The following is a 15,006-nucleotide window of genomic DNA, read 5'->3' as shown; positions in this document are numbered from 1 at the left end:
TTACCTCCAACAGTGAAGCATAATGTACGAAAGATTGAGAAAATTCGTGTTATAATTATTAATCTTACTTTTTCGGTCATATTTAATAATATATATATATATATATATATATATATATATATATATATATATATATATATATATATATATATATATATATATATATATATATATATATATACATATATATATATATATATATATATATATATATATATATATATATATATATATATATATATATATATATATATATATATAATATTTATAAACTACATTATACATTACAAATTGTGGCACTTACATACACATGACATTGCTGTTACAAGTAAAATTAAAAACATACCAACTGAATTCACTAGTAGATATCACAAACAAACTTGACAGCTCTTGCAAATCAAACACCACCTCAACTCCTATGAATTTGGACGCGTGCCCAAGATAAAGCTAGCATCTCCCTCTGAACCGTGACACTGAGGCGGTGGAACAGACTCGCACTCTGGTCTTTTGTAAAGCTGATTAGTTTGTTGCTCAGTTCATTCAGGAACTTTGATCCACATTTGCTCCACGAACCAAAAATTCAAGAGCCGACCAGAACAAAGCTGTAGCAATGGGCCATACCTCTATTTCATAGCTTTCTGCTTTTCCCTGAAAGCAACAGCGCCACTCTATTCGATCACATTTGTATTGAAGTTAGGTACTGGCCGATGTGGATGCACGTGTAGACCCATACCATTAGCTTGGCATCCTTTCAGGGAAGAATTGTGACCCAGAATGATGCTTCACAATATCTTTGGGTCTGAAACGGTGTGGTTCTCTTTGTGCCAGGCAGTGGGCTGTGGCAAGTAAGTAAGTAATTATAAAAAAAGGCACCAAACCGGGAAGGCTATGTAGCACCAACAAATGTGTGGGATAACAGAGGGCGCTAAATATCACCAAGGATGCCAATACGAAAACAGTAATGCATAAGGCGAACGATATTAGAAGTATCTGAGACACCAAGAATACTATTGAGGGACAAGCGACCGTGGGGGACGGTCGGAAAACAAGACAAACGCTTGTCCCGAAAGTCAGGACATTCAACAAGGATATGCACGACCGTAAGAGGGACAATGCAATTTGGACAATAAGGAGCGGGGCAGCACTACATCAAGTGACCATGAGTCAAGCGAGTATGGCTAATACGCAACCTCGCCAGAGCCGTTTCCCATCGCCGGTTACGGTGGTAGGAGGACGGCCACAAGGACACACAACTCATAAGACTACGCAGTTTGTTTCCAGTAACAGAAGACCAACAAGCTTGCCAACGGGTAAGGATGGAGGAATGGATAACAGGGTAAAAATCGAAATAAGGAATACCTTTACGAGAGATGGGACAAGAGCAGACAGCTTCCCTGGTGGCAGCATCCGCACGCTCATTTAAAGAGACGCCAATATGGCTGGGAACCCAACAAAACTCAACTGACTTAAATTTACTGTGAATAAGAAACGACAACCACTGGATGAACCGGATTAAAGGACCTGAGAGTCATGAGGGCACTAAGAGAGACAACAACAACTACAAAGGAAGATTGACAACGAGAAAGTTGGAGTCAGAGAGCATAGAGAATAGCATAAAGTTCCGCTGTGAAGATGCTATTCTCCGGAGATAAGCGACACATATAAGTACAATCGGGAAAAATAACAGAGTAGCCTACACCATACGCAGACTTAGACCCATCGGCGAAGACGGAAATGGAGCGGAAGTGAGAAGAAAAGTGCTCAAGGAAAAGGTGTTTTAGAACCGTAGCAGGGGTAACAGCTTTAGTGATGCGGGTTAAGAATGCACAAAACTGCGGAAGGGGGACCCTCCACGGGGGCAAAGAAGCAACAACACTAGGAGAAATATTAGAAATACGAACTAAAAGAGAATCCTGTAAGCGAGATAACCGGACAGAAAGAGGGAGGTGGTGAAGTGGAACAGGAACCACAGGAGGGGTAAAAGTTAAAGCACGACAGAGGCGAGAGGAAGGATGTTGCAAGGACCGTGCAAGATAGTGAAGACAATAGCAATCACGGCAGTCCTGGAGAGATAGGAAGCCAGTGTCAACATACAAGCTGAGGACGAGAGTTGAACGAAAGGCATCAGAACTGAAGCGCAACCCAGTATGGTGCAAAGCATCACAACGGCGAAGGGTAGAAGGAGAAGCAGACGAGTAAGCAGGGCAACCATAATCGAGCTTAGACAGGACGAGAGAGGAATGTAAAGCGAGTAGAGTGCGCCTATCTGCCCCCCCAAGAAGTATGGGACAATACCCGAAGGAGGGTAAGGGCCTTAAAGCATTCAACACAGAGGTAAGAGAAATGGGGCGACCAAGACCAACGAGTGTCAAAAATCAACCCCAAAAGCTTACCGGAATCCTTGTACACAATGGGGTGACCATAAAGCGACAAAGAAGGACGAAGAACGACACGCTTCCGAGTAAAAGTCATAGCACAAGTCTTAGACGTAGAGAACCTGAAGCCATGATTGGTGGCCCAAGACGACACGGCATCAATCGCAAGTTGAAGCCGGCGTTGAAGGAGAGGCGAATTATCACCCTGACAGCAAAGGGTAAGATCATCGACATAGAGAGTGAAGAAGACGCCTGAAGGAAGAGAGGAAAGAAGACCATTGAGGGCAACCAGAAAAAGAATAGTGCTCAGAACACTACCCTGGGGCACACCTTCGTATTGCTGAAGAGGCAGAGAGTGGCACCACGCCTCACCTGAAAGAAACGACGAGAGGGGAAGCTGCTGGGAAAGAGAGGGAGATAACCACGAAGGCCAAAAGAATGAAGTTGGGATAAAACATGATATCGCCAAGTGGTGTCTTAAGCCTTCTCCAGGTCAAAAAGGACGGCAACAACGTAGGTCTTCTCAGCAAAAGTAGTACGAATATAGACCTCCAAGTTCACCAGGACATCTGTTGTGCTGCGGCACTTGTGGAAACCAAATTGAGAAGGGGAGAGGTGGTGATGGCGTTCTAAGAACCACATCAGACGAACGTTAACCATACGTTCAAAGAGTTTGCAGACACAACTTGTGAGGGCAATAGGGCGAAAGTCATTATGAGAGGTTCCCAGAGACCAGAGTTTGCGAACAGGGAGGACAACGGCATCGAACCAGTCCTCAGGGACTAACGACGACTCCCAGATCCGATTATGCAGACTCAGTAAATACTGAGACGTGCATGGAGGGAGATAGCGAAGCATCTCATAATGAATGCCATCGGATCCCGCCGCCATACAACAGCAGAGGGCCAGGGCAGACCGAAGTTCAGAGAGAGAGAAGGGATCATTATAGGGAAGGCGAAGTCGAGTACAGAAATCCAAAGGACAAGATTCAAGGACAGGTTTACGAAGACATCGGGAACGAACCTGCCCGCTATCTTGCGGATACGCTTCCAGATCTGTGGAAGAGGAGTTTCGGACGTAATGGTGGAGACATAAGATGCCTAACATTCACGTTTAGCCGTACAGATGGCCCTATGGGCCACCGCACTTGCCATCTGAAATAAAAGAAAAGAATCGGCCGTCTGCCGGCGGCGGTGTCTCTTCCAGGCTGCACGCTTACAGCGGACAGCCCGAGCAGTCTGTATTCCACCAGGGAACGCACTTCCATGGACCCCGAGAAGAAGAGCGAGGAATAGAGCGGAGGGCTGCGTCGAAGACGACGGTGTCATGAAAAAGGAGGAGAGAGCGAGGGAGAGGTCAGAGAGAGCAGCATTGAGAATAAATAGGTTCCATTCTGCCGTAGCAAACTGCCACCTAGGGCAGGAGAGGGGAGAGTGAAAAGAGAAAAAGGTAACAAGGATGGGGAAATGGTCACTGCCATGGAGATCATCAAGAATCTGCCACATGAAATCTAAGTAAAGAGAAGACGAGCAAAGAGAAAGATCAAGACAGGAAAGGGTGCGAGTCCGAGAGTTCAAATGCATGGGCTCACCAGAATTCAGAATAGACTGTGAAGAAGAGGATGAACGGCTCAAGAAGGCGACCCCGGGTGTTTTTCAGATCATCACCCCAAAGGGAATGACGACAATTGAAATCACCTAGCAGGAGCACAGGCTCCGGCAAGGAGTCCAGTAGGTGTTTCAGATCGGGAAGAAAAAGCAGGACACTCAGGGGGAGATAAATGGAACAAACGGTGTACCATTTCCTCACATAGATACGAGCAGCAGAACAATAGAGAGGCAAAGGAAAAAGTAAGGGGACAAAGGGAACATCAGAGCGAATCAAGAGAGCAAAAGAGTTAGTAGCCCCAGCAACAGCTTGGGAACGGGAGAGAAAAGAATATCTACGAAAGTGACCAAGAAGAGCACCAAGCTTCGGCTCCTGGAGACAGACACAATGGGGCGAAAACTGCAAAATGAGAAGCTGGAGTTTGAGGAAATTGGCGTAATAACCACAAACGTTCCATTGAAGAATAGACATCGACGAGAAGAGGAAGGACAGCTACAGAGAACAACTAAGAAACAAAGGCGAAATGATGGGAACACAGCACGTTAAAGAAGGGCAGGATCAGGGTCAGGGTCAGTGAAGTCAGGGTTAGGGGGCATGGGTAAACTGAGTAAACAAGGAGGGAAGGTAGCTAGAGGACCGACCAGGGCCAGACGAGTAGGGTCCGGAGGAGGTAGAGGGGGGGATAACCAAGATTCAAGGAAAGCAGCAGGAGGGGCAGAAACCAGGTAATGCACCTCAGCAAGGGCACCAACCGAGAGGGAAGCGGGGGCCAAAGAGACCTCCATAGCAGGAACAGGGGGCGTAACCATAGAAATGGGAGGGGACGGAGCGAGAGTCAGAAGTATGGGGCAAGAAAGAAAGAGAAGCCTTTTTACCCACCGGGGAGGAGGAAGGAGAGGAGCCAGGCTTACGCTTCTGACACAGAGAGACATTTGTCCCAGCAACTACGTATTGGGCAACAGATTTCGGCATCTCAACAGGAGAAGCTGAACGAGAGCATACACGACGGCTGTTGGGAGAGCAATGGACATCAGCCTGGACTGACAGGCGGTTTGGAGAGCCAATAGACGGAGGAGAAGGATGGGAAGGAGGTTCGGAGGGAGACGAGGAAGAAGACACAAGAGACATGACAGACCGGGCAGAAAGAAGGGGAACCCTAGACAGAGGACCAGGAGGGGGACCCTTCGGGACAGAACTCAAAGGAACAGAGGAGGGGGCAGTGGGCGTATCAAGGTCCAAGGCCTGGAAAAGGTTTTGAGTCTGAGGAAGGTGGGAAGGACGAGAAGAGGAAGAGCGCAACATGTGAGCACAAGAGACGTTAGCATAAGGTGGGAGCCGGTGAACTTGGCGCCTCGCCTCAGGAAAAGACAAACGCTCCCGTTGATTCAAGTTGCAGATGGCTGCCTCAAGCTTGTAATGTATACACGCACGGGAGAAGGTAGGGTTCGACTCACCACAATTGAGGCAGCGAGCCTGGGGAGAAGTGCACTCCGACTTAGAATGACCTTCGCCCCTACACAAAGGACAGAGAGAGACAGTTCCATAGCAGCGGAGGGCACCATGCCCGAACCTCCAGCACCTATTACAGAGCCGAGGAGAGGGGAATGTACTCCTGGACAGAGCATCTGGCACCAGCAAGAATGACAGAGGGCGGAAGAGTCCTACCATCAAAGGTAATCTTCACAACCCGAAGGGGCTGACGGCAACGACCACGAGGGGGACGAGTAAACATGTCCACCTGGAGGACAGAATGGTCCTGGGCTTCGAGGATATGCCGAACATCATCGTGGCAGTCCTGCAGATTCCGAACACCGGTTGCAACATGAGGCGGGAGGAGAACAGTGCCAACACTGGCATTCAACCGAGCGTTCTTGGAGACTGGAACAGGGGTCTCGCCAAGGCAGGATAAGGCAGTGTTACAGACCTGAGTCCAGCATCCGAGCACGGAGCGGTGACGACAACGCCATCTGTAAATCAGCTCCCAAAACCCCCTCCAAATGGACGACGCCATCTAGTGAGGACGAGATATACCGGCCACAGGGGCTGGATTCCCACCTTAATCAGCTCGTGACATAGCCGCTGCTTACCTCTGGTGAGGTGGCGCTTAGACAGCAACGCCATCTATGGAGTGGATAGGTGGGCATTTGTGTCTAAGCCTGTAAGTGAGGTGCCCTAGAGTGTCCCTAGTACTGATGACGTGTCTGATTACAGAATCGACCTGGGACTGCTGTATTGGACGGTGGAGCAGTCTACCCAAGGCAGCCATAGTCTCTCCACGTGTTTGCTGCAGAAGCTGTGAGTTGCTCTCGGACGAACACTGCTGAGAGTGTTAGCCTACCTGTGACGTGGCAGAGTTGAGGAATCGTCGTACCCGGGGGTTGACTGGTGGAAGAGACTAGCCACTGTGGTGCTATAGAGAGGAGAGTAATCAGCGGAATCACACGAGGCTCCTGCCTAGGGCTCGCAACCCTAGTATCTGTCGTGGAGTGGCCTACACAGCGGAGCTGATTGGAACCTGCCAGCTACAGGCTGGATTTGTGGTTGAAGGCCTCCACGACGGTGCACCCAGTGGGACGGTGATTTGGCTGGCCTGTGGCCATGGTAGATTCTGCCTAGAAATCAAAGGATTCATCGTGAGGCCACGAGAAGAGAACCAGGGCTACTCATCTTGAGCACCGTAGAGCACCCTGTGTCTTCGGAGGGAGACAAGTTATTGTATATAAGTGTAGTTATAGCATCAGCGAGTGACTGTGAGATATATATTTATGGTGGTGGTTAATATATGTATTTAACTTAGTGTATTTGTATCCCTTCCCCTTTAATCTACTTGCGTTACGGAACACACCCCTTGAAAGCCACTACTAACTTGGGGCCGGATACCCAAACTCTAATAACATCAGAGAAGAACCCCAGTTGCGACCCAATAGGGCCGTAACAGGCAGCCAAGCGGGAGGCCTGAGAAGGAGCAGTAACGACATGTGTACAGAGATAGGTGGGATTGAAGGTAACAGAGGCGTCCACGGAATCAACAAGATGCCTTTGGAGGGAGAAAATTTGTCAGGAGGCGTAGAAACAAGAAGGAGGAGATCAAAGTATTTGGCCCATGAAGCAGAACCAAACAAGGCTTGATACGCATCAGTACCGGAAGGAATCAAGCGAGTGTGGCCGGCGTTGAGAACCCCCAGAGAGAGGGGTTAAAAGGTGCAGTCGTCAAAACGAGAGACTGAGCCGTGCCAGGGGACGAAGTGGTCACCACTGGGGGCTTGTTGCTCGACTCAACCACAGAGGAGGGAGGGGGAGCCGAGGGGAGTAGTCAGGAGGGTCAAAGGAAGAGCAAAGTCAGGCCCAATGCTGTGGGGGCTACAGACCCCGGTCTTCCAATATAAACCGACTTGGGGACTTGGTCACCCACCCCCGAGCCTGAGAGGGTACAAGAGGAACATTCATAGACATGAATACGAAAAGAAACACTTTCATTCACGACTGTGCCCCCATACCCACCATGGAGCCACAATTAGAGGCAGGACACCCAAGAAGAAGCTATCGCTAATCATGCTGGGGCCCCCTAGGGGTGCGTCGTGAGTATATGCCCCGCAAACGCCACCTTTAGAACCGTCAGTCCATCGAGATCGGGTTCAGTGACGAAAGGGGGATTAACAATAAAAGGTTCCCCTCGCTCGAGACGTTGGGTACTACAGTTCTACGGGTGCAAGATTGTACGGTTCCTTAAACACTCAGGCGTCAAAATAGAAGAAGTCCAAAAGAATAACCAAAACAAGCAAAAGGTCGGCAGGAAACGACAAGCGGATAGAAGAAGAAGGGGGGGGGGGGGGAAGAAAAACGAAACAAAAGGAAAAGAAAAATGTGTCCAGCAAAATTTGTGAGGACATCAGCAGGAGCACAAGGCTACAAAAGTACATGGGACCGCCTAAAGGAGCATCACACTCCGGCAGCCGCCCACCAAGCCCCTCACAGCAGCAACGAGCTGGACAGGGAGGGGGAAAGTAATTATCAAAAGGCGTCAAACCAGAAAGACTGTGTAGCGGCTCCCTCTCAAGTCTTTCACCACACTGTACTCTAAAGCAAGGCAGACCGTTACGTGCGGTAACTTTTCTTGAAAATCATCGTCAGTTAATCCATCACTACTGTAGTTTGACGGAACGGAGGGATCGTGCTTCCACTGGATCATGCTCTGTAATCGCTCGCGTCTGATCAGCAATAGGTCATTGTTGAAGTTCTCGTGGGAGAATACTTGGGAGAGTTTTTGTCCCTTGCCACAGGACTTTGCGGGCTTGAAATTGTTGATTTATAGTCGATTGGCTGATTGAGGAGACCAACGTCCTCTCCATCCGTTTCTTGGACAATGTTAGTTGGTGAATCGTGTCTGTATTTTAGTGTGGCCGTCGTGCTGGTCTCTGTTTCTGCTTGTGATTGGTTCGAGCACGACCCAGTGACGTGTCAGGACTCCACCATCTGGGCCACCTCACAGAAGCCGCCTAAGAACTTGGCACTTCCGCTGCAGCTCTCCAGACCTACGACAAGGCGCATATGAAGATGGTTAAACACACATCTAATTACTATAATATAATGACCTGCCGAAATACTAAAATTCTCTGTTAGAGCGTTTACTTTATTGCATAATGATAACCATCTGCAGTTTTTATGTTATATATTTTTGGTGACAATTTAGACAGTAGTTAATGTGCTTCCATTATCATTTTTGGATAAAATTACGACCATTCCTCCCCCTCCATCATCAGCTACTGTTGGACTTACACGAGGACAATGATCCAGGGGAGGAACCTTCACCTTCGTAAGCGTAGTTCCTCAGGTCGTCCCCGGCTGGAGGGCTGCTTACACATCCCCTGTTCGATCTGCCTTCGGCACAAGAGTTCCTCTTCCCCGCATCACGGCTGCCTTCTCGCTGGTGTTGCGACTCTTTAACGCCAATTTGTTGTTGGCGGATTTGCGCGCTGCTCGACAGAGTTGGTACTTCTACTTGCAGAACGTCCACGTCTGAAAGAAGAGTGGAAACTAAATCGGGCTGATTGCCCCATATTAGGTCATACATCGTGTTAGTGACGCTGACAGAACCTCTTGCAAGAAAGGTGGGTGTTAAAGTATCAGTGTCGCACATTCGCGACACTATACTCACCACCGCGACAAAGGGATGTAACTGAATTTGCATGCATAAAATAACAAGTAATATTATTTATTATTTACAAGTAATGTAAATATCAAGAATCCTTCTTTTATAATGGACCCGTAAGTGGTATGCACTTTTAAGTGACTTGGCGGCAAGCATGAACCAAACGCATATAATGAACTGTATCACAGCTAGATTCAAGGAATTCTACACACCCAAGTGTGTTGCCAGTGTCCACGCATGGGTCTTACGGCCCCTAGGAGCCTTTATGTTGGTTGACTGTTCCTTGATTTGGGTGAAGGATTCCTTCATGGTTACTATTGGTTGGGTTACGCTAGGTCAGGTGATTAGTGGTTGTGTGTGGACATTAGCCACGAGGTGTGGTTAGATTACATTAGGTTCATTTAGGCAAAGTTAAATAGTTATACCCTGAGAATATCGCCTGACGACGTGATAGTAACAATTCTCAGCAACGCTGTATCTCTAGCCTGCAAGTTCTGTATCTGTTGCAAGATCTAGCAATGAAGCAAGCACTGGGGGAACAGCTGAATGAATGCAAGACGCCCTTTACAAACTCTCAAAGGAATCATTTGCTCTGCATATTTACAATCATAATTTTTTTTATAAGATGCACCCCGATAAAGATCTGTACTAGAACCATTATAATGATGAAATGCAATTTCATTTTGTCAGATTTCATGTAACCGGACAATAAAAGTCTGGGAGAGCATACCAAAACTGTCACATGCATTTAATGGCCCTAATCACACCCAGTGCTTCGGAATAATATATTAACGTATCAGTATAATTTAGAGTCAACTAATGACCTATGTTGGGGCTCCTGCTCCAGACAGGTTGGGGGAGGGCCACATGCCACACATATTGGGTTCTTGGTCCAGGCTGGTTGGGGGAGGGCCACATACCTGCTATATTGGGTTTCTGGTCCAGGCTGGTAAGGGGAGGGCCACATACCTGCTATATTAAGGTTCTTAATCCAGGCTGTTAGAGGGATTAGCAGATACCTGCTCTATTGGGGTTCTTGGTCCAGGCTGATAGAGGGACGACCACATACCTGCTATGTTGGGGTTCTTGGTCCAGGCTGGTAGGGGGGAGGGCCACATACCTGCTATGTTGGGGTTCTTGGTCCAGGCTGGTAGGGGGGGAGGGCCACATACCTGCTATGTTGGGGTTCTTGGTCCCGGCTGGTAGGGGGAGGGCCACATACCTGCTATGTTGGGGTTCTTGGTCCAGGCTGGTAGGGGGGGAGGGCCACATACCTGCTATGTTGGGGTTCTTGGTCCAGGCTGGTAGGGGGAGGGCCACATACCTGCTATGTTGGGGTTCTTGGTCCAGGCTGGCTGACCGTTGGCTTTGGGCGGCGTCAACAGCTGCAGCTCCAGCAGGTTGGGCGTGTGGTTGCAGGGCGGGGAAACCTGTTGCTTACAACTGACGGCGTCTTCCTTGTTGTCGGCGGCGCCTCTGCGCAGCGCCGACCGGCGGTGGTGCTGATGCAGCAGAAAGGCGCAGATCAGCACTGTTTTGGGAGGAGCACGTGATGAGCTCAAGGTTTAGTAGTCTAGTGATGTGACCTATACTGACAGTCTAATGATGAGACCAACACTGACAGTCTAGTGATGTGACCCACACTGAGAGTCTAGTGATGTGACCTATACTGACAGTCTAATGATGAGACCAACACTGACAGTCTAGTGATGTGACCCACACTGGCAGTCTAGTGATGTGACCTATACTGACAGTCTAATGATGAGACCAACACTGACAGTCTAGTGATGTGACCAACACTGACAGTCTAGTGATGTGACCAACAATGGCAATCTAATGATGTGGTCCACTCTGACAGTAGCCTAATGATGTAGCCTGCTGCATATGTAATTTAATGGTGTAGCTTACTAAGTAGCATAATGATGTAGTTAACTATATCAGCGCATCATTCTGTGGGTTAGTACAGGCGTGCTCAGTAATAGGATACCTAGTGTTGAAAATACAATTTTCTTGAACATTCCCAATATTCCTTATATTTATTCAAGGAAATTACCGAGTAATATGAAGCTAAATACTATTGGAAAGTCTTATCAAAATTTTTTGTATGTGTACTCACCAATTTCTTTGTGCCAAATAGTTTAGTACACACACACAAACACACGTGTGTGTGAATGAATTTTGTTTTTAATAGTTAGTAACAGTTGATTGATTGACAGTTGAGAGGTGGGCCGAAAGAGCAGAGCTCAATCCCCGCAAGCACAACTAGGTGAATACACACACACACACACACACACGTACGTACATATGTACGCATGCGTGCGTGTGCGTGCGTGCGCCTGCGTGCGTGTGCGTGCGTGCGCCTGCGTGCGTGTGTGTATCGCGCGCGTTGAATTCCCTCTAATTTTGGTAGTTAGCCGATACATCTTCGAAAATACATGTATAGATAGACACATGGATAATGAGCTCAACAAGTAGATATACTCACGCAGGAGAAATGTGCACCAGACGACAATGGTCACCAGGATCCCGAGCGGCAGTTTTAGTGAAGTCTCCCCCACGTCTGGCAGGTGACAGTGTTGTCCGCTGAACCCCGCCGGACACGCACACACGTAGGCTTCACAGAAAATGTAGAAAATGAAAGAATACTGCATAAACTCTTTTAATTTTGAAAACGTATTGCATGAGATTACTTAAAATTCACTTAATGAGACTATTTTGGTCACAAATTAGCAGGGATACTGAGTGAGTGTCAAAGTCAACAGGAGGTGTAGGAGGGTGGCACAAGATAACAGGAGGTGAAGGAGGGTGGCACAAGATAACAGGAGGTGAAGGAGGGTGGCACAAGATAACAGGAGGTGAAGGAGGGTGGCACAAGATAACAGGAGGTGAAGGAGGGTGGCACAAGATAACAGGAGGTGTAGGAGGGTGGCACAAGATAACAGGAGGTGAAGGAGGGTGGCACAAGATAACAGGAGGTGAAGGAGGGTGGCACAAGATAACAGGAGGTGAAGGAGGGTGGCACAAGATAACAGGAGGTGAAGGAGGGTGGCACAAGATAACAGGAGGTGAAGGAGAGTAGCACAAGATACCAGGTGGTGAAGGAGGGTGGCACAAGATAACAGGAGGTGAAGAAGGGTGACACAAGATATCAGGTGGTAAAGGAGGGTGGCACAAGATGACAGGAGGTGAAGGAGGATGGCACAAGATAACAGGAGGTGAATGAGGGTGGCACAAGATAACAGGAGGTGAAGGAGTGTGCACAAGACAACAGGAGGTGGAGGAGGGTGCACAAGATGACAGGAGGTGAAGAAGGGTGACACAAGATAACAGGAGGTGAAGGAGGGTGGCACAAGATAACAGGAGGTGAAGGAGGGTGGCACAAGATAACAGGAGGTGAAGGAGGGTGGCACAAGATAGGTGGTGAAGGAGGGTGGCACAAGATAACAGGAGGTGAAGGAGGGTGGCACAAGATAGGTGGTGAAGGAGGGTGGCACAAGATAACAGGAGGTGGAGGAGGGTGGCAGAAGACAGCAGGAGGTAGAGGAGTGTGTGGCACAAGTCTCCCAAGGGTGAAGGAGTGCCACAAGGGAAGGCACCACAGGTCAGTTATGACAATACATAATGGTGCAACAGTAAAGGAACTCCAGAAATTGTCATGAATGGTGAAGACAGCGTAAAAAAAGAAATAGTGAAAGAGAAAGGTGTCAAAAGAATGGCTGAAACATGGAAGGGGGCCACAAGGGACGGACCCACAATGGTCGGGGCCCACAAGAGACGGACCTCAAGGGACGGGGCCCCACAAGGTACAGAGCCCACAAGGGAGGGTCCAACAAGAGACGGGGGCCACAGGGGAAGGGCCCACAAGGGAGGGCACCACAGGGGAGGGGCCCAAAAGGGAGGGGGCCCACAAGGGAGGGCTCAGAAGAGAGGGCACCACAGGGGAGGGGCTCACAAGGGAGGGTCCACAGGGGAGGAATCCACAGGGCAGGGATCCACAGGGGAATGGACCCACCCACAAAGAAGGGCTCGCCCAGGGGAAGGACCCTCAAGGGAGGGCCCCACAAGAGAGGGGCCCAATAAGGGAAAGGCTCCAGAAAGAAAGGGAACCACAAAGGAGGGAACTCAAGGAAGGGCCCCACAAGAGAGAGGGGGCCCCAACAAGGGAGAGGCCTTGTTGGGGCCACAATAAGGAGAGGCCCCGCAAGGGAAGGGCCCCGCAAAAGAGGGGGCCCACACAAGGAAGTGGGCCCCGCAGAGGAGGGGAATCCCGCAGAGAAGGGGACCAAATAGGGAGAGGACCCACAGGGGAGTATCCACAAGGGAGGACCCACAGGGAAGGAAGGGGGCCCACAGGGGACGGGGCCCACAAGGGAGGGGGCCCCACAAGGCAGGGGCCCCACAAGGGAGGGGACCACAATGAAGGGGGCCCACAAAGGAGAGGCCCACAAAGGAAGGGCCCACAAGGGACGGGGCCCGACAAGGGAGGGGCCCGACAAGGGAGGGCCCGCAAGTGGTGGGTCCACAAGGGAGGGGGCCTACAAGCACCTGGCTGGGTGTTGAAGCAGGTGCCTCCGTTAAGACAAGGTCGCCTCACCTGGCTGGGTGTTGAAGCAGGTGCCTCCGTTAAGACAAGGACGCCTCACCTGGCTGGGTGTTGAAGCAGGTGCCTCCGTTAAGACAAGGACGCCTCACCTGGCTGGGTGTTGAAGCAGGTGCCTCCGTTAAGACAAGGACGCCTCACCTGGCTGGGTGTTGAAGCAGGTGCCTCCGTTAAGACAAGGACGCCTCACCTGGCTGGGTGTTGAAGCAGGTGCCTCCGTTAAGACAAGGACGCCTCACCTGGCTGGGTGTTGAAGCAAGTGCCTCCGTTAAGACAAGGTTGCCTCACCTGGCTGGGTGTTGAAGCAGGTGCCTCCGTTAAGACAAGGACGCCTCACCTGGCTGGGTGTTGAAGCAGGTGCCTCCGTTAAGACATGGACGCCTCACCTGGCTGGGTGTTGAAGCAGGTGCCTCCGTTAAGACAAGGACGCCTCACCTGGCTGGGTGTTGAAGCAGGTGCCTCCGTTAAGACAAGGTTGCCTCACCTGGCTGGGTGTTGAAGCAGGTGCCTCCGTTAAGACAAGGTCGCCTCACCTGGCTGGGTGTTGAAGCAGGTGCCTCCGTTAAGACAAGGTCGCCTCACCTGGCTGGGTGTTGAAGCAGGTGCCTCCGTTAAGACAAGGTTGCCTCACCTGGCTGGGTGTTGAAGCAGGTGCCTCCGTTAAGACAAGGACGCCTCACCTGGCTGGGTGTTGAAGCAGGTGCCTCCGTTAAGACAAGGACGCCTCACCTGGCTGGGTGTTGAAGCAGGTGCCTCCGTTAAGACAAGGACGGCTCACCTGGCTGGGTGTTGAAGCAGGTGCCTCCGTTAAGACAAGGACGGCTCACCTGGCTGGGTGTTGAAGCAGGTGCCTCCGTTAAGACAAGGTCGCCTCACCTGGCTGGGTGTTGAAGCAGGTGCCTCCGTTAAGACAAGGTTGCCTCACCTGGCTGGGTGTTGAAGCAGGTGCCTCCGTTAAGACAAGGACGCCTCACCTGGCTGGGTGTTGAAGCAGGTGCCTCCGTTAAGACAAGGACGCCACACACACTCGTCCTCGTCCTCACACGTCTCCTCACTACTGCTCAGCGCCCGGCCCTCACCACACCTGTGACGACCACACCTGTCACTACCAGCCCCTGACCACACCTGTGATGACCACACCTGTCACTACCAGCCCCTCACCACACCTGTGATGCCCACACCTGTCACTACCAGCCCCTCACCACACCTGTGATGACCACACCTGTCACTACCAGCCCCTCACCACACCTGTGATGCCCACACCTGTTACTACC

General features: G+C 50.1%; 1 protein-coding gene across 1 annotated transcript in view; it reads right to left on the bottom strand.

The window, feature by feature from the left end:
* Positions 1–236: 236 nt before the first annotated feature.
* LOC123770365 (putative neural-cadherin 2) overlaps positions 237–15,006 on the bottom strand; it is a 776,166-nt gene continuing 761,396 nt past the window's right edge. The window contains 5 exon segments of the mRNA XM_069339955.1: positions 237–8,515; positions 8,760–8,999; positions 10,457–10,663; positions 11,618–11,746; positions 14,707–14,816. Coding sequence (XP_069196056.1) covers positions 8,196–8,515; positions 8,760–8,999; positions 10,457–10,663; positions 11,618–11,746; positions 14,707–14,816 — 1,006 coding nt within the window. The 3' untranslated portion in view covers positions 237–8,195.

Source organism: Procambarus clarkii, chromosome 42, assembly GCF_040958095.1.
Source record: "Procambarus clarkii isolate CNS0578487 chromosome 42, FALCON_Pclarkii_2.0, whole genome shotgun sequence".
NCBI lineage: Eukaryota > Metazoa > Arthropoda > Malacostraca > Decapoda > Cambaridae > Procambarus > Procambarus clarkii.
The sequence above is the reverse complement of the archived record's forward strand: the minus strand, read 5'-3'. Positions and strand labels throughout refer to the sequence as shown.